The 18373-nt window shown below is 43.4% G+C and overlaps 2 protein-coding genes across 21 annotated transcripts in view; both read left to right on the top strand.

Moving 5' to 3' along the window:
* The window catches only part of ep400 (E1A binding protein p400), a 30550-nt gene extending 20775 nt beyond the window's left edge, over window positions 1-9775 (top strand). For 4 of the 12 annotated variants that reach the window (XM_061816610.1, XM_061816603.1, XM_061816604.1 and 1 more), the window contains 16 exons: window positions 88-135; window positions 246-382; window positions 524-580; window positions 700-778; window positions 1956-2126; window positions 2221-2266; window positions 2345-2451; window positions 2531-2738; window positions 3058-3185; window positions 3466-3687; window positions 5482-5656; window positions 5755-5912; window positions 6842-7003; window positions 7084-7164; window positions 7772-7816; window positions 8792-9775. In XM_061816610.1, the coding sequence (XP_061672594.1) occupies window positions 88-135; window positions 246-382; window positions 524-580; window positions 700-778; window positions 1956-2126; window positions 2221-2266; window positions 2345-2451; window positions 2531-2738; window positions 3058-3185; window positions 3466-3687; window positions 5482-5656; window positions 5755-5912; window positions 6842-7003; window positions 7084-7164; window positions 7772-7816; window positions 8792-9091 (2124 nt within the window). In that variant the 3' untranslated portion in view covers window positions 9092-9775. The remainder of the gene's footprint in view (window positions 1-87; window positions 136-245; window positions 383-523; window positions 581-699; window positions 779-1955; window positions 2127-2220; window positions 2267-2344; window positions 2452-2530; window positions 2739-3057; window positions 3186-3465; window positions 3688-5481; window positions 5657-5754; window positions 5913-6841; window positions 7004-7083; window positions 7165-7771; window positions 7817-8791) is intronic. The other 8 variants (XM_061816611.1, XM_061816608.1, XM_061816612.1 and 5 more) reach the window with 6 other exon arrangements.
* A 989-nt stretch (window positions 9776-10764) lies between these two features.
* Window positions 10765-18373, top strand: part of sorbs3 (sorbin and SH3 domain containing 3) — a 32895-nt gene continuing 25286 nt past the window's right edge. For 4 of the 9 annotated variants that reach the window (XM_061817133.1, XM_061817134.1, XM_061817125.1 and 1 more), the window contains exons 1-2: window positions 10765-10905; window positions 12215-12554. In XM_061817133.1, coding sequence (XP_061673117.1) covers window positions 12538-12554 — 17 coding nt within the window. In that variant the 5' untranslated portion in view covers window positions 10765-10905; window positions 12215-12537. Of the gene's footprint in view, window positions 10906-12214; window positions 12555-14321; window positions 14437-15574; window positions 15852-17618; window positions 17767-18373 lie in introns of those variants that run through there. The other 5 variants (XM_061817127.1, XM_061817126.1, XM_061817124.1 and 2 more) reach the window with 5 other exon arrangements.

The raw sequence follows: 18373 nt of genomic DNA, 5'->3' as shown, positions 1-18373 counted from the left end.
AATTCATCTCCTCAGTCCTGTACTTTTAAACTCGATGTTGAAACTATCTTTTGAAATTTTCTCATAAATATATTTAACCATTTTCAGTTGATGTATGAGGCAAACCCTAAGAAGAAAACAAAGAGCATCTACAAGGTTCTATCTATCTATCTATCTGTCTGTCTGTCTGTACATTTTTCTTTTTCTTTTCACTATTGAATTATTGGGCTCACTTGTTTTTGTCATTCGATTCTTTTCTCACTTAGTCTAAGAATAGCCGTCCTCTAAGGACTTCTCAGATCTACACCCAAGATGACAACGCCACTCAAGTCCAGCTCTTCAACAGCCGGTTTGAGCTCATGAAAATTATAGCAAGCAAGAGGAGCCCACCCATCAAACCGCTGTGAGTAGAACAAAAATGAATTTAAGATGAATGTGTGATAAAATCCTTAGCGGCAAATTCACATTTTGTCACTGATTTTTGCATTGCATTGTTTACTTAAATTTAAATTAAATTAAAAAAAAAAAAAATCCACTCTTGCAGGCTAGGCATGAATCCATTCCAGAAGAATCCTAAACATGCCTCTGTTTTGGCAGAAAGGTACGCTTTGTTATATTCTGATTGTATAAATGTATGTGTATGAATGTATATTGTACTGTAAAAAATCCAGCAGTACAGAGCAACATCTAAAAAAAAACAAAACTTTTTTTTTTCTACAGTGGGATAAGCTATGACAAGCCTCTCCCCCCTATTCAGGTGGCATCACAACGTGCTGAGAGGATTGCTAAAGAGAAAAAGGTGATTTTTTTTTTTTTTTTTTTAAATGATTACTGATGGGCATTTGATTAATTTTCTATGATCACTGATTGGAAATATTGTTTATCATGGAATTCTTGATTTGCTTTATTTATATTAACTATTTTTTTCTGTTATGGACGGCACGGTAGTTCAGCTGGTAAAGCGTTGGCCTCACAGTTCTGAGGACCCGGGTTTGCATGATCTCCAGGCACTCCGGTTTCCTCCCACATCCCAAAAACATGCAACATTAATTGGACACTAAATTGCCCCTAGGTGTGATTGTGAGTGTGAATTGTTGTTCGCCTGTATGTGCCCTGCAATTGGCTGGCAACCAGTTCAGGGTGTTCCCTGCCTCCTGCCTGTTGACAGCTGGGATAGGCTCCAGCATTCCCCGCGACCCTCGTGAGGATAGGCGGCAAAGAAAATGGATGGATGGATGTTTCTGTTATCTCTATTATTTTGACTGTCTCGGGCAGCAAACTACTTCTATTTGGCCTGGAAATAATTGGTTGCCAGTCCATTTGCTTCCATTTTGTTTCAAGATGTAGCTCTAATCTGACCTAATTTCTTGGATATGAATGGTAGGTAGATTTTTTTTAAACTTTGTAGGATCATTAAGTAAGTCAGTTTCATCAGCTTTTTCATATTAAAACGCAAAAAGGAAATGTGATTCCTCATCAACATGCCTGGGTCCTTGTATAGAGAGAGTCCCATGTGCAAGGTTTTGAGAGTATTTAAGGTGCGCAATGGACTAGTTCACTGAGTGGCATCATACATTCTCATGCAGTGGACTCTGTTAGCTCTGTACTTATATTGTGAAATATTTTTGATTCTGTTAAACATTCGACTTTACTATTGCCTTAATTTAGGTTCGTTATAGACTACGGCGTGTTTGGCACTTAACGGCAATTGGAAACACCGTAAAATTGACCGACATTAATAGATTTATTGTTATGCTCATCCCATGTCAAGAACATCCAGCAAATAAAGAAGTGTGTGTGTGTGTGTGTGTGTGTGTGTGTGTGTGTGTGTGTGTGTGTGTGTGTGCGTGCGTGTGCGCGTGCGCATGTGCGTGTGCGCGTCTCGATCAGTCACTGGTAAGATGTAATATGTACCAGGGAATGTGTGTTGGGGTACAAGTACGTAATCTTTAGGTTGTGTTTGTATGCGTTCGTAGGCTCTGGCAGAACAACAGAAAGCTCAGCAGTTGGCACAGCAGCAGCAGGCTGGAGCTCCCCAGGCCCAGACTGCACCCAGCCAGGCCCAGACCACTTCTGCGACCCAAGTTCAGGTCCCGCAGACTGCCACGGCGGCTGGAGCCGCTGCTGTTCCTAATGTGGCTGTTCTGGTGAGAAGCAATCCAATAATTGTCTGTCAACATTGGCTCTTATAGAAAGGCCCAAAACGCGCAGCTGTCTATACATACATTTCTTCTCTTTCAGGCTGGAGCTATCAAAAACGCTACAGCAGGAACAACCATCCAGGCTGGTGCGTAGATGCACGTTTCACTGAAGGAACCTCTGCTTTCACCTTAGTTAATTTCTCTGTCGTGGTCTGGTCATGCAGCCGCTGTCGGAGGGAATGCGATTGTGAGCACGGTTGCTGGCGTGCCTCCAAGTCCGTTCCAGACCAACAAACGCCTGGCATCCCCAGTCATACCAGGCACCCTGTCTGTGAGTCATGATGATGACACAAATGTCACCTTGTAGAAAAATGATCTTCTAAAGTCTGCTGTGTCGGGTGTTACACCAGCCTGCCGGTCCTTCTGTTGGAGCGCAGGTGGTCCACGCTCAACAGAGAGCGGTTACAGCTGCCGCTGCTGCCCCGGCAGACGTTGTTGCCATAGCAACGGGGCAGAGTGTCCGCGCAGTTACCCCGGTAACTGCATCTGCTGCAGTTTCAACCACTCTGAGCCCAGTCCAAGCTCAGACTCGCCCACTTGTCACTCAAGTAACACCAGGTGATGAACGAATTCACTGTCCCCTTCCATCAGTTTTTTTTTTTTTTTTTTTAATTTGAATTTGAGAATCTTTGCTGTCCATTTATTAGGTGTGCTTGATAACTTTGGTTGAAAATGCCCAAAAAAGCCATTGTAGTTGGTCGGTTTTGCCTGCCATTTGAGACGGTCGGATTCGTCATTGTTACCTGACATGTAAATGAGCTTTGCTCTGATAGGATTACTCATCTTCCAAACAATTTATTTCAAGGGCATATTGCCCAGCTCCATCCTAAATATTCTGTGGTATCCCACTGATCTGAATGTGTTGTGCTCCGCCAAGCTGCAGGTATGCAGCTTGCACAAGGTAAGGCCCTCACCCCGGCCCACCTGCAGATGCTTCGGCAGCAACAGCTTCAACAGCAGCAGCAGGCTGCTTCTCCTCAGATCAAAGCCGTAAACAAACCACAGGTAAATATAAAAATATATAAAATAATAAAGCATTTTGACAGAAACAAATCATGTAACCTGACGGACCAAGCTTTTCTTTTTTGGAGTGGTGTGACGCGTACGAATGTGAAGTACAGGATTTGTATGTTGTTAGTCATTTTGTAAATGTTACTTTTTCCGCTCTCAACTGTTTTATTTTATCACCCGTGCGTTTCAAAATATTTTATGTTAATGCTTACTGGTGCAACCAGCAAAGTTTCCCAGCTGCAGGATCAATAAAATTGTGGTCTTCTTCTTAAAGATGCACAAACATAAGCTTCAGCTGCAACAACAGCAACAGCAGGTCGCTGCGGCCGTGGCTGCAGCTGCAGCTCAGGGCCAGCAGGCTGCAGGAGCCCAGCAGGCGCAAGTGCAGCCGACCCAGGCGGCTCAATCCAATCCTCAGCTCGCAGCGGTGGCGGCGCCGAGACCGGGATCTGTTTTGACAGGCACCACAGTGGCCAACCTGCAAGTGGCCAGACTGGTAAATGTTTATTATTCTACAGACAAAATACACCCCTGATTTGGTCCTCAAAATTCATTCAGAGTCCTGTCAGATAAAATATTTACTGTGTAGTTTACATTTCTTAACTGTGAGACAAATAAATAGAAGCAAAAGTCAACATTTCTCGAATTACGAACAACATTCCAAGACCCAGCTCAGATCAAACGGAAATATAATTAATCAGTTCCAGGAACAGCACTAATTAATGTCTGTTTTTTTTATTGGTCAAGTTAAAAATAAATACTGTATAAGAGTATAGCAATGAATGAAACCTTTGTTGCCTATTTGTTAATATTACAAAGCCAAAGCGCCCGCGTTAACGTCGCCAAACTGCTTCCTGTTGAACTGCCAAAGTTCGAAGTTAATTTTTCAAAAGGAATACTAACTGCTCTCATTGCTAAAAGCAAAGCAAAGCAAAGCAAATTTCTTTGTATAGCGCACTTCATACACGAGGTAACTCAATCTGCTTTACACGATTAAAGGCATTTGAAAACAGTGACAAAACATTTTAAAATAGGATAAAAACAATAAAAATGACAAAATATTTTAAAAAAGAATTAAAACCGCATACAGTGCAAGTAATATGGTCAAAAAGTGGATGTATTCTAAAAAGCATTAGAAAAAAAAAGAAAAGTTTTCAACCTGGATTTAACATTTTTTCACACTTGGGGCTGACCTCACATCTGTTGGCAACTTATTCCATTTTTGTGCAGCATAATAGCTAAATGCTGCTTCGCCATGTTTGCTTCGGACTCTGCGCTCCACTATGTGACCTTAGTCAGTCGATCTCAGAGCTCTAACTGGGTTTGTATTCCGTAAGCATTTCTTTCATGGATTCAGGCCCTAAATCATTTAGTGATTTATAGACCAGTAGCAGAACTTTAAAATCTATTCTAAAGCTGACTGGAAGCCAGTGCAAGGACTTTCGGATTGGAGTTATATGCTCTGATCGCTTAGTTTTGGTCAGAATGCGAGCTGCAGCATTCTGAAGGAGCTGCAGCTGTTTAATACTCTTTTACTTGGGGAGTCCGGTCAGAAGACCATTACAGTAGTCAGGTCTACTTGAGATAAAAGCATGGATGGGTTTGTCCTGGTCTGCTTGACACATACATGACTTCACTCTAGATATGTTCTTCAGATGGTAGAAGGAATTTTATATGATTGATTTGATACGATTGTTGAAAGTCAGGTCGGAATCAATCAGAACACCAAGGTTTCGGACTTTTTTAAAGATAGAGAGTCCAAGGTGTTTACTAACAGCAATTCTCCTTCTCTTCTCTTCTGCTAGAAGACTCTGCGTCCTTTGCATAAGGAATGACTTTAAAATTCGGCTAATATTTTTCGTATTCAACATGTATGTTGTACTAAGCCGGTCCAACTACCTGAGACAAATCCCTTGTGTCTTGTTTACATACATGGCCAATACCGTTGATTGGGATTTAGAAATTTCTCCGAAATGGTCAGGGTTCATTTAGAGCAAAGATACAAAAGGCCTTGTATTTGAAATACTTTGTTACATTGTGTGAGCAAAAAGCGCACACTGAGTCTTCCAGGTGGACGCCCAGACTGTATGTGAACAGCGCACTGTGTACATCATCGAAGCACGGTGCATAAACAGCTGTCTTCAGTCGTTATAGTAACACAAACAAACCAGCTTAATATGTGGCTTGTGTGTGTCTGTGTGTTTGTGTGTGTGAGCGCAAGCAAGCATACTCTCCTAAATGACTCACTGGCACACAGACGTGACCTCACACATTCTCTTGGTTGTTGTAGACCCGGGTTCCTGCCCAGGGTCAGATTCAGACCCAGGCGAGCCAAACAGCCCAGATGACCCTCACGAAACCTCCCGTCGTCTCCGTGCCTGCAGTGGTGTCATCCGCCGGCGTCACCACGCTGCCGGTCACCGTAGCTGGCATCAGCGTGGCAATTGGCCAGGCCCAGAAAACGGGTACATTACCAAAATGCTTTCTCAGATTTTGGACACTCTTGACGTGCTTGCTATCAGTCCCCCTCATCTTCTAAATCCTACCATCTCTTCTCCTTCAGGCGGTCCCGTGCTGACGCCGTCCTTCCCGCAGATGCAGGTGCAGCAGCTGCTTCAGATGAAGAAGCAGCAGCAACAGCAGGCGGCCGTACAGGCGGCTCAGCAGAAGGCGGGACAGCCGCAACAAGGACAGGCCGCAGCCCAGCAGAAGGTAAACAAGGTCTGCATCAATCAAACGTCTCTGAATCAATGATTTTCATTAGTTCTGTGCTGAGCAATCTTGTGTGTGTGCTAAACGTAATCTTTCGGAATTATGGCCCAAATCTTCGTCTTCGTTTCATCGGACCATGTGGCGTTTTCCCACATGCGTTTGTCTGGGTTCTTTTTCCCCCCTGGTCCTCACGTTTTTTGCAATTGTTTTTGTATCCTGTAGTAAGTTCTGAGGTCCCGGGTTCGATCCCGGCCCCGCCTGTGTAGAGTTTGTATGCTCTCCCCGTGCCTGCGTGGGTTTTCTCAGGGCTCTCTGGTTTCCTCCCACATCCCAAAAAACATGCAACATTAATCGGACACTCTAAATTGCCACTAGGTGTGATTGTGAGTGCAGCTGTTTGTCTCAATGTGCCCTGCGATTGGCTGGCAACCAGTTCCGGGTGTACCCCGCCTCCTGCCCGTAGACAGCTGGGATAGGCTCCAGCACTCCCGTGTATAAGAGGGTGTGCACACTAGTTGAACCATATCTGTTTTTTTTTTTTTTACTTCCACTCTGAAGAAATTCATATTTTTCTATCCATTTTTGCAATTTAGTTGTCTAGTTTGTCATCAATGATGTACAAACAAACGTTTTTATCTTGGTTTAATTTGTTTGTCACAAAAAACAGCGATTTTGAAAATTATAATTTTTTTTCTCAATTGCTCCAAAATTTAATTCCAAAAAGTGACGGTATCTTCAATTTATTTACCGCGCTACTGATCAATGCAAACCAAAACGAGCAGGCATCGCAACAGCTTCTTCCCTCTTGCTATTAAGTTATTAAATTCTTGAACAGCTAGCTTACACTTCCAATGCCGTGACATTTTTTTAATTTTAAAATATGCGCCATGGCTCCATAAAGGTTGTAAATCAGTAATAAACACGATATGTTTCCTTAGATTGGCACGCAGCAGGTTACAGTTCAGGCTGCTCAGCCCGCTCAGCAGCAGCAGAAGGTGACCTACACGACCACCACCCAACTTCAAGCCGGCATCAAGCCCCAGTTCTTTACAACGTCCATTGCCCAGACCCAGAAACCCGCAGGACCTCAACAAATCCAGGTACTTGTCTTACATGTCTGAAGAAGGTGCAGTTTGTGTGTTTCTCGCCTTTTGACAATTTTTGTTATTGTTTTGAGCAGGTGGCGAAGCTCCCGCAAATAGTGCAACAGCAGCAGCCCACTGTGGCTAACATTCAACAAATTGTCTCGTCTCCACAGCAGGTACCGCCTTCATTCACGAGTTTTTTCAGATGAAAATGTCATTTGAAACGTGTGAATCCGTTGAGATTTTTTTTTTTTTTTTTTTGGGGGGGGGGGCGTAGCGTATGGCTTGACGCGGGGCGATGCTGTGATCAAGACCGGCCGCCAGCATCTATCGGCAACGCTTGTCGAGAAATTAGTCACAGTCGTGATAGCGAAAAACGGCATTGCTATCTGTTTATATTAAATTTGGTGTTTATAAAAACGACAACATTCCGACTTCTGGCAGCATTTTGGCGGTATTTCGTCAGTATTTTCACTCTGATGTTAACATTTCATAGAGAAGCATTCTGTTGACTACGGCATAGTTACAACTTATAGACATACGTGCGCAAATGGAATTGAGCGGTTTGCCAGTATGGCGAAAGTCTTGGAGCGAAAAGATGAAGATCGTGCCAGGGAAAATTGATAAAAACCACGGAGTAAAAAAAACTGTCTCAGATGGGCATGGCTTGAAAAAAAGTGTAACAGTGCAGATAGGAAAGAAAACTGTATCAACATGTCTAACCGAACATGTACAAAAAGTGGACGTTCCCGGCAAAGTGCTGTGCACTCTGTGTTCTGATAGGAGCAAAAAATATCCAGGAGTATATCCAAACCAGGAAACGCAAAGGTAAGTTGGACGTAAATTTCTCAAATATTATGTAATTGACAACTGTTAATACGATTAGGCCGGATTTTTTATTGCTCACTTTTATATTTCATGAGCTCTCTCTCTCTCTCTCTCTCTCTCTCTCTCTCCTCTCTCTCTCTCTCTCTCTCTCTCTTTCGCAATCTCTCTCTTTCTCTTTTTTTAAAGTATATATATAATAAATTGTGTAGTTATTTCTGAAGTATAGCCTATACAATATCAATTTCACTCAGTCTACATTTTCTGTCTGATGTTTGGCAAAATTATTTTGGTTGTTTGAACTCATATTTTAAGATTTCAAAATGTTATGATTGCCCTGTATTTACACTGTTAGAAGTAACCAGAGGTCACCATTTAACAGTGTGTTTTATAAAAAAAATTCGTGCCCAAAGGGGGCTGCACCCCCGTTTTAACCCCCCCCATACACACACACACACACACATATATATATATATATATATATATATATATATATTATATATATATATATATATATATATATATATATATATATATATATGTATGTATAACTTGTAAGTGCGGTGACCTATTTGATATAAATTTCATGGTTTACATTTTTATGTCTGAAGTTTGGCAACATTTTTTGGGTTGTTTGGACTCATATTTTAAGTGTTAAAAATATTATGTATTTACACTGTTAGCAGTAACCAGAGGTCACCATTTAACAGTGTTTTTTTTTTTTTTTATTGTGCCCAAAGGGGGGGGGGCGAACCCCCCCACCCAAGGCAGACATTTTCAGTGTTTTTTCCAAATTGATCTTTCTCATCCCTGTTGATCAGAGCGACTGGATTCTGGTGGAGTGCGTGTGTGGTTTAATGCGTTTCAAAGAGTTCCGGGGTCGAACTGAAGAGGCCATCAAGCTTCTTGCTTCGCGCCGAAACACAAGCAGCCGGAGAGCGCAGCGTAAACGTGCTTTTCTCCCTTTGTCCGCCTCAGATCCAAACGCAGCCCCAGACCGTGACGTTGACCACGTCGGCCCCCGCCCAGGTCCAGATGATTCCGGCCGGCGCTGCCGCCGCCGCCGCAGCTCAGGTGGTTCAGCAGAAGCTGATCCAGCAACAGGTGGTTGCCGCGGCCGCCTCGCCGCAGATCCAGACGCCGCCGCCCCGCAGCCCCGCCCAGCAAGAGGCCTCCGCGCCGCAGCCCGTTCAGTCCCAGCAGCCCGCCAAAGGTCAAGCCCGCCAGGGTGGTATACGAGCCAAACCCCCTGCAAAGCCCGGCGGGGGCAACAGTTAGGGTGGTGAATTCAATCGGGTGTTTTCCTGCAGTTCCCACCGCAGATGGTACACAAGTGGTCTTTGGAGCGGGCCCCCCCCCCTCCCCCCCCTCCCCCCCTCCCACCAATAACAGCAGTCCATACAGAAAGACCCGTTGGTCAGCACAAATGTTCCAATGTCGAAATCTCAATTTGTCAGGAAACCCACCCTGGTGGGATTCTAACTCCTTTGTTCATTTGTTGAATGTTTCAATCCAAGAAGATAAAATACCCTTACTAAAAATGACCCCCCCCCCCCCCCAACTTCATTTCCAACAGAACTCAGTGATCACCTGGCCTTCAACCAGACAAAATATCTGAGGTGTGTTGATTTGGAGCCGGCCAATATGTGTATTCTTCATCGTCCCTTGCATGTCAAATTCCTTTGTCGTGTTTAGATACTGATTGGAGAGTAGTGCACGTTCCTTTACTTTTTTGTTGTTGTTTTGGGCTTGTTTTTTTTGTTTTGTTTAGTTTTTTTATTCCAAGAAATACACTGTAAACATGTCTGTTAGTACTTTGGGTGTCTTTTTTTTTTTTTTACTTGTCAAAGAAAATGTAAATATCAGTGAAAAAAAAAAAAACATTTGTACTTGTAAAGTAGTTGTGTTTTCATTGTTTTTTCTTTTTCCAGCCTAATTGTAATAAAGTGCTTTGTTTTTATACACAGACATCTTTTTTTTTTTTTTTTTAATTATTGGTTTTCCATTAAATCCATTGTAAGTGCCAGGGAGTCTTGTGAGTTTTTGGACCGGCTGGATCTTTGAGCGCGATCTCGTTTGGTGGGGGACAAAAAACCAACATGCAGGAAAATCGTTTTCGGCTTTGGCTCCCTCTGGAGTTAAAAAGTGTACGCGAAACATTGGTTTCTTAAACAGCTAATATAGTTTATCGGGAGTTCCAAGGTGCCATATGTGGCACACTAATGTTATAAGGCACTGGTGTCAAAGTCAAGGCCCGGGGGCCAGATCTGGCCCACTGCATGATTTTATGTGGCCCGCAAAACAATATGTATATCAACTTCAGTGATTTTTGTGATAATCTGTAACACAATTTCAAATTGTCATATCATAAATGATAAAGTTGAGATTCTTCATTTTTTTGTGACCAAACACGGACGATAGTTGGGGAAAAAACCCATGAAGCAATAAATGAGGTTGTCACCCCTGTTATGAGGGATCATCAGGTGAATTTGTTGTTGAAAATTGGCTGGCAACCAGCTGAGTGTGTACTCCTGCCTCCTGTCTGAAGATTGCTAGGATAGGCTCAAGCACTCCCGTGACCCTTGTGAGGATAAGTGGCTAAGACGATGGATGGATGGGTGGATAAAAAATTAACTGGAAATATAGCTGTAATTATCAATATCAGGAACCTACAGCGGTAGAATTAAATGCTGTTTATATTTGGTTAATTTAGCATTATTAATTTCATAACGTCAGTGCTTTTGATAGTGTTCAGGCCATCACAGTACGCCTGCCTTGCTCACCCTGACCCTCAAAAACTGATATATATATATATATATTTTTAGCAAAATAATATCATAGATGATGCCACTAATTAAGAAATGTTGAGGCAGCCGGTTTTAACACAAGCAAATTATGCTGTAATATTGTATCACACTAGTTGGAAAAGACTAATTATAATTTTAAGGTTAACTGTGAAAGGTCACTTTAAAAAGCCCGGATGCAAAACAGTCCACAGTTGAGGTCTTGAAGCTCAGGAATTTGTCCAAAGTCAATTAGTAGTTGGTATCACGAAGGCATCATGGAGTGATTATCGACAAATTGGACCCACGGTAAACATGACGATTACTTCTTTTGTGAACTACTCAAGATAAATAAATGACTTTGTGCCTAAAGTGTAGCTGCGAACGGGATGCATGTGTGTTAGCCTCTCGCTAGTTAGCTTAGCATACTCGTTTATGTGCCTCAATACAACATCTTTAGCTTTTGTATGTTGCATACTGAAGCTAAGTTAACATAACCTTAAACTTAAAGTGACGTAGGGGTGGTTTTTTTATTGCTGTGAATTTCCCGTTTTATAAAGATAAAGCTATTCCAAAGGGTGGATTCTTTGCAGCTGTCTGAACTGCCGATTAGCAAGCAAGCCAGTCAGTGCCTTGCAGAGAGGACAGAGGAGAGGTGCTGAACCTTTATTTGGCCCCTTCACACAATTTGAAAAATCCATCCATCCATTTTCTTCAGCGCTTATCCTCACGAGGGTCACGGGGCAATTTGAGAAATGAATTACAAAAAAATGTGTTTGCACGGTTTTACTTGGAGGAAAATGTTCACCGATGGGTTTGAATGTTTTCATCCTATGATCAGCTTCCTTGTGGCCGTTAGTGCTTGCGAAGATTGCAAAATCATCAGACATATGGAAGTAGGTTTGTGCAGCAGGATTTGAATTTGAAATGTAAAGTGATCACAATTTCAATAGTTGCTACAATTCGCTCTCTTAAATTCAACCGGCGACAATTCGCTGTCTTTGAGATTTGCTGTCTGAAATTCAACCGGCGACAATTCGCTGTCCGAAATTCACCGTCTGTGCCACCAGGCCGAACAGCCAGCCAATCGCAGTTATGCTTTCTTGGGATGTGAGGTCACGTGACTAAGAAAGCGTAACTGCGATTGGCTGGCCGTTCGGTTCTGACCTGCAGTAACCCTGCCTGGTGGCACAGACGGTGAATTTAAGACAGCGAATTGTAGCCGGTTGAATTGTTAACATTTGAAACGTTACACTGAAATACAACTATTGAAGATGTGATCACCTTACATTCCAAGTTCAAATGTTGGTGGCACTAATCGACTTCCATACAGACAACTTTACATCTGCTGTCCACGGCACACAGAAGCAATATTCCGAGTGGAGAATTCTCCAACGGAAAATGGCTTTTGATCATTTTCTAATCAGCCAATCAGTGGCATTCCTGCTTTTTCACTAAAGATTGTAGTTTGACGTACAGAATTCTAATGTACGCCGTACAAATTTTAAAATGAGCTTTCAGTTGCGCAAATTACAACAAAGGTGGACCATTTGACAGGTATGCGTTTGACCTTTGTCTTTTGACCCCAGCTATTAAACATTTGTCTTGCGTGGCCCAGGTGGAAGCGTCGAGAGTGCAAAAGGCTACACGACAAAGGAAGGAGACACGTGAGTAGAATTACGAAAATGGGACTTTACACAGGAGCTTTGTGTAGTTGCAGAAATGCAGATAGATGATCCGCTTTGATAACGCCGCGCGGCGAGCAAAGGAAAGCCGTGGGGCCTCCGCGCTTGGCGTTGCGGCGGATGCCGTCCTGGAACGCCGCATGGAAACACTGACGACCTCCTCCAGGCCTCGCCGCTCTCGTGTGTGGGCGCGAACGTGCGCGTGCACGCGTTGTTTGCAGGCAGGAGTTCGCCGGGAGAAAACGCACACATACAGATGCCCAAACTTTGCAGGTGAGAATAACAAAAGTCGCCAAGTGGATAAAACGAGGCTTTTGACACGGTAAAATGTCAAGCCGTTCTCGACGCTTTCCAGTGTGCACACTAAATGTCAATTGTCAATCAAATACCTTGGCCTGAAAAAAAAAAAAAAAAAATGTATCTCTCATCTCTCTTGAACCTACAGATCCCAACATGTTTGAGCCACGAAAATAGATCCGCTTAAAGCCTCAGATGCTTGCCAGCAGCTACTGTAGCTTGCGAGCTAACTGCTTTGGTTGTGTCTAGTGATAATCATGAGTAACTTTCAATTTGCAAGAACTTACAGAAAACTTCTGATCATAGCAGGGCGCCCAAATTCGGATATAGTAGGAGGTAGGCGGAGGGGGGGGGGGGGGGCTAATTCCGGATACGCACACCGCCCACTTAGTTCTCAGTCTTTGCCTGTTTTGTTTTTTTTTTTTTTTTTCCTAGCAGTTTTCTTCAAAAGTAAAATATATTTATAGTGGAAACAAAGTTCAGAATTTCCTCAATAGGGTCTTCAGATTTGGGTTTGAGGTCCCGCGTTCAATCCCAGACCCGCCTGTGTTGAGTTTGCAGGTTCTCCCTTTGACTGCGTGGGTTTTCTCCGGGCACTCTGGTTTCCCCCCACATCCCAAAAACATGGAACGTTAATTGGACACTCTAAATTGCCCGTAGGTGTGATTGTGAGTGCGATTGGTCATTTGTCTCAATGTGCCCCGCCATTAGCTGGCGACCAGTACAGGGTGTACCCTGCCTCCTACCCGTTCACATCTGGGATAGGCTCCAGCACTCCCCATGACCCTCGTGAGGATAAGCGGCAAAGAAGGATTGATGGTCTCCAGATTTTTCAGCTACCTGTACTTTATTTTTCTTACAACTTTTTACTTTTACTCCCTACAATTGAAAATTGATATCTGTAATTTTTGTTTTCTTATTTTTTAACAGTCAGTACTTTTTAACCTCAGCTGACGACAACACGATTAAAAAATACATACATAAAAAATCAATAGCGAGAGAGCTTGATGAGCTGGATTTTGATTAACTAAGGTCTTATTGCAAAGATGGGGCAAAAAAATGAACAGAAATTACATGAATTTTATCTTTGCCCAAAGCAAATATAAAATGCTAACGTTTTATATTAGTTTTTTAAGGATGACCCTAATTCGCAGCCTACAGAGCGCACCTGGTTATAAGCCTCACCCAGTACATTTGTAAAGGAAATACCATTTGGTACATAGGCCGCAGCCGTGTAAATGAGGTTGAAACACGAGATATTTACAAAGAAAGACGGTACACAGAGAGTTTAACACTAGCGCCACCGTGCTAATGCTAAAGCTAGTGCTGCCGCGCTAACAGGCCGGTTAAAAAAAAAAACAAAAAACATACCAGTAAAAATCACAGAGACACGGCAGTAACACATAAGCGCAACAGGGCCAGATCGGTAAAAGTTACTTCCTCGGCACAAATATTCCACCGGTCTCACTATTACCTTTTCCGCTCGAGTGCCCCCTTCAAGCCTCCAGAAAAATGCACAAATTAGCCGCCTCACCGCATAAACCGCAGGATTTAAAAGCATGTGAAAAAAGTCGCGGCTCACAGGCCGAAAATTACGGTAAGTACAGGAGTTTATTCTCCAGTTCTACTTTTAGCCCTTTTTTTTTTTTAATTACACACGTACTATGTCTGTACTTTTAATGAAGCAGTAAGTGTGCGTACCTTTTGTTGCCTGTGCTTTCTTCTTTGTTCAACCATGGAGAGCTTCTGACGTTGTGCATGACAGCGTTGCTGAGGCAGAACGGAGGAGAATCCAGGGGGCAGTCGAGATGCCACATCGTCACATCTCGCTAGCTCGGGAGAGCTGAGGCTGCGCCAGGTGACGACACTCAGCCCGCCCCCCGTTTCTTTGACCTTTAACCTACACTCTAGCAGGCACAGTGGCGGTTCTAGACCCATTTTAGTTGGGTCGGGGGGCAGCCTCCGGTCAATGGTTTTGTAGGGGCCATAGGAAGTGGGGGGTTGTTGACTCAAAATTTTGCCAGACAAGACCAGTACCAAAACTATGTTGGTACATTCCATCCATCCATATTCTTTGCCTCTTATCCTCACGAGGGTCGCGGGGAGCGCTGGAGCCTATCCCAGCTGTCAACGGGCAGGAGGCGGGCTACACCCTGAACTGGTTGCCAGCCAATCGCAGGGCACATAGAGACTAACAACCACACTCACAATCACACCTTGGGGCAATTTAGAGTATCCAATTAATGTTGCATGTTTCTGGGATGTGCGAGGAAACCAGAGTGCCCGGAGGAAACCCACGCAGGCACGGTGAGAGCATACAAACTCCACACAGGTGGGGCCGGGATGGAACCGGGTCCTCAGAACTGTGAGGCCAACAGTTTTACCAGCTGATCCACCGTGCCTCCTCGGTTCATTCCAATCATTAAAAAAACAAAACGGTAACGAGGTTGGTGTACTGACTGAACTTATATGTATATATATATATTTTTTTTTTTTTGGGGGGTCTGGCTTGATCCAAACATAGGATGGGGAAAGCACAACGTTAGGGTGGCACTGAGTCCCTAGAACCGCCACTATCTTTAGTCCAACAGAACCAGAACTAACAAACTCAAAGACCGTTTCTTCCCACAATCCATCAATGCACTAAACTCGTAATAACACAGCACTATTCCATAATATTGCTATTTTTTTAACATTTAAACCAATCCTGACTCCACTGCTATAATGTACATTTAAAATGTGACTTTCCGCCATTTGCGTTGCTTCATATAATTTTTGATATAGCTTTTTAATTTCTATTCTATTCTGTGCCCGTCATAAATATGACGCATTACGTTAAAAGAGAGCGAGTAAGGCCATTTAATTACACGACATGTCGAGGGAAAACGACCTCGTGGTGGCTTCGCCTTGGAGGCGGTACCGGCGGGTGCCTGAATGGCCCGAACGGGAAGTTCTATTACTTCCAGCTGTGGATGGAAACTATTAGCGAGCGCCATCTCCCCGATGAGCGCCAAAGTGTGCGCGTACGCTCACACGTGCAAACATAAACTGTGCGCGCACACGCCAATCCGCCCTCGCCTACTTTCTGGGAGCCACGCCGGAGAGTTCAACGTAAGATAAAGACGCAGTCTTGGTTGGGGACGGAGAACAAGAGAGAGAGGGAGAGAGAGAGAGAAAAGCAGCTGAGCTTGACTCCTTCCTCCTGCGCTTCCATTCACTTCATTCCTTCACGCGTCCACGCCGAGGAGACCAGCAGTCGCCCTGCGCTCGTCGGTGAGTACGCGCACATCTCGACCACGACCAGGGAGGAGAGACGGAAGAAACAAAAAGCAAAATGACGGCCTTGCTTGAGCCTTGTTTGCTTCTGATGGGGAATCAAACAGCACAGGATGGGCCTCAAGATCGCTGCGGTCGGTTTTGGTTGATCACTTTTACTCTAAACAAAGACAAGAACATGTTCCACAGTGGTAGGGGAAAGGACCAAGATAGGAAGTTTCACAACAGTGTCCTTATTGTCAGCAAAGATTCACACACACCGTGTGCTAAACCAGTTGTTCATTCATTGTTATGCAATTCTTTTCATTTTTTTTTTTTTAAATCAAGCTGAAGTTCCCCTGAGGCTCTCTCAGGATATTAGTGCGACATGTATCGAGGAGCAAAATGTTGTTTACTGCTAGAACAAACACACCCTAATGCTTACATATTTCTTCTCATGCTTACATTCCTTCAACGCTACCTCCGAAAACAAGATGTGGACTAAACAAGGCGCCTTTGAGTTCTAACCCGTGGTACCTGTCGTTCTGACGCTTCCGTGCCGGTGGAGTCTCTCAAATGACTGAGTGTATCAAAAGTTAATCGTGTTGTGGCAGTAATAGGGTGATACGGTGAAGAGAATAAGTATTTGAACACCCTGCTATATTGCAACTTCTCCCACTTGGAAATCACAGAGGGATTTGAAATTTTCATCGTAGGTGGATGTCCACTGTGAGAGAGATAATCCAGAATTCACAATGTATAATTTTTTCTATGATTTATTTGTGTGATACAGCTGCAAATAATTATTTGAACACCTGTTTATCAGCTACAATTCTGACCCTCAAAGACCAAGAACACCATCCCTACTGTGAAGCATGGAGGTGGTAGTATCATGCTTTGGGGTGTTTTTCTGCACATGGGACAGGACGACTGCACTGTATTAAGGAGAGGATGACCGCGGCCATGTATTGTGAGATTTGGGGGAACGACCTCTTTCCCTCAGTCAGAGCAGTGAAGATGGGTCCTGGCTGGGTCATTCAACATGACAATGACCCGAAGCACACAGCCAGGAAAACCAAGAAGTCGCTTTGTAAGAAGCATATCAAGGTTCTGGCGAGTCTCCAGACCTCAACCCAATAGAAAATCTTTAGCGGGAGCTGAAACTCAGTGTTTCCCAGCGACAGCCCAGAAACCTGTCCGATCTAGGGAAGATCTGTGTGGAGGAGTGGTCCAAAATCCCTCCTGCAGTGTGTGCAAACTTGCTGAACCACTACAGGAAACGTTTGACATCTGTGATTGCAAACAAAGGCTACTGTACCAAATATTAACATTGGTTTTCTCAGGTGTTCAAATACTTATTTGCAGCTGTATCACACAAATAAATCGTTAAAAAAAATCATACATTGTCATTTCTGGATTTTGAAAATTTCAGACCCCTCCATGATTTCTAAGTGGGAGAAACTGCAATATAGCAGGGTGTTCAAATACTTATTTTTTTCACTGTACATATTTTTCTGCTTCCATAGGTGTTTTTTTTTTTTTTTTTTCTTCCGGGTGTATTCACCATTGCCTATAAGAGTCACACACTATGGATTATGGTTGATCGGCAGCCAATGTCTGTTTAAAATGAAACCCGTTGCAAAGGGTTGAGCCAGACCCGGGTGGGTTAAGCGCACGCTCGTGCATGTGTTTGTGAATGAGGTTGTTCTCCTCCTCCTTCGACATGTGATGACATCTTCAGGGGATTTGCTGCTTTGGGAACTAGAAGACATAAAAGGATGTTGGGAGGAGTGGAAAAGGAGAGTCACTTGCAGACGCGTTGACGGGAGCAGCAGTTTGACGCATTGGTGACTGTTTTTTTTTCTCCTTTTTGTCCTCCAGCACCTTTTGAAGGTTTTCATTCCTACCGAGCAAACAGTGCAAAGGGTCAGAGGTATTGTTTTGATTGCCATTTGTTGGTGTATTGATTAGTTGGGTTATGGGCAAAGTAATACTGTGCACTAAAATTTGTAGAGCGGTGATGCATGCCAAAGAAAATGACATTACGTTTCAGTGAGGATTTTATTTTCAGCATTTGACGTCACTATGGCATCCGTCCACAATGGGGAAAAAAATGGCACACCCTATCTATTCATAAGAAGAATTTGTCGTAAATACTGATGAGCGTTTTGAACTCTTAACTTTGTGGATGCGACAAGAGCAATTTCTACTGGGAGGCAGCCCATGGTGATTGGCTCGGTGATTTTCCTACTCGTTCCTTTCGGCTTTTGTTTCCCATCCCGTTTGTTGGTTGGTTTATGTTTGAAACAAATAATTTTCCTTCAATTTTTATGTTTGGCGTATAACTGGGTACAGTACACCAAAAGTATTGTTGAAGGAATGTCTGTCTGAAAGTGTCGGTGAAAATTGATCTTTGTTTTTGTAAAGGTTGCATTTTTTACTTTTGTTTGGACCGCAGGGGTGTCAAACTCATTTTTATCGCAGGCCACATTGTAATTATGGTTTCTGTCAGAGGGCCATTTTGACTGGAAAATCTTTAA

This window comes from Syngnathoides biaculeatus, chromosome 4 (genome assembly GCF_019802595.1).
Source record: "Syngnathoides biaculeatus isolate LvHL_M chromosome 4, ASM1980259v1, whole genome shotgun sequence".
NCBI lineage: Eukaryota > Metazoa > Chordata > Actinopteri > Syngnathiformes > Syngnathidae > Syngnathoides > Syngnathoides biaculeatus.
Note: the sequence above shows the minus strand (reverse complement) of the source record. Positions and strands in the feature narration are given on the sequence as shown.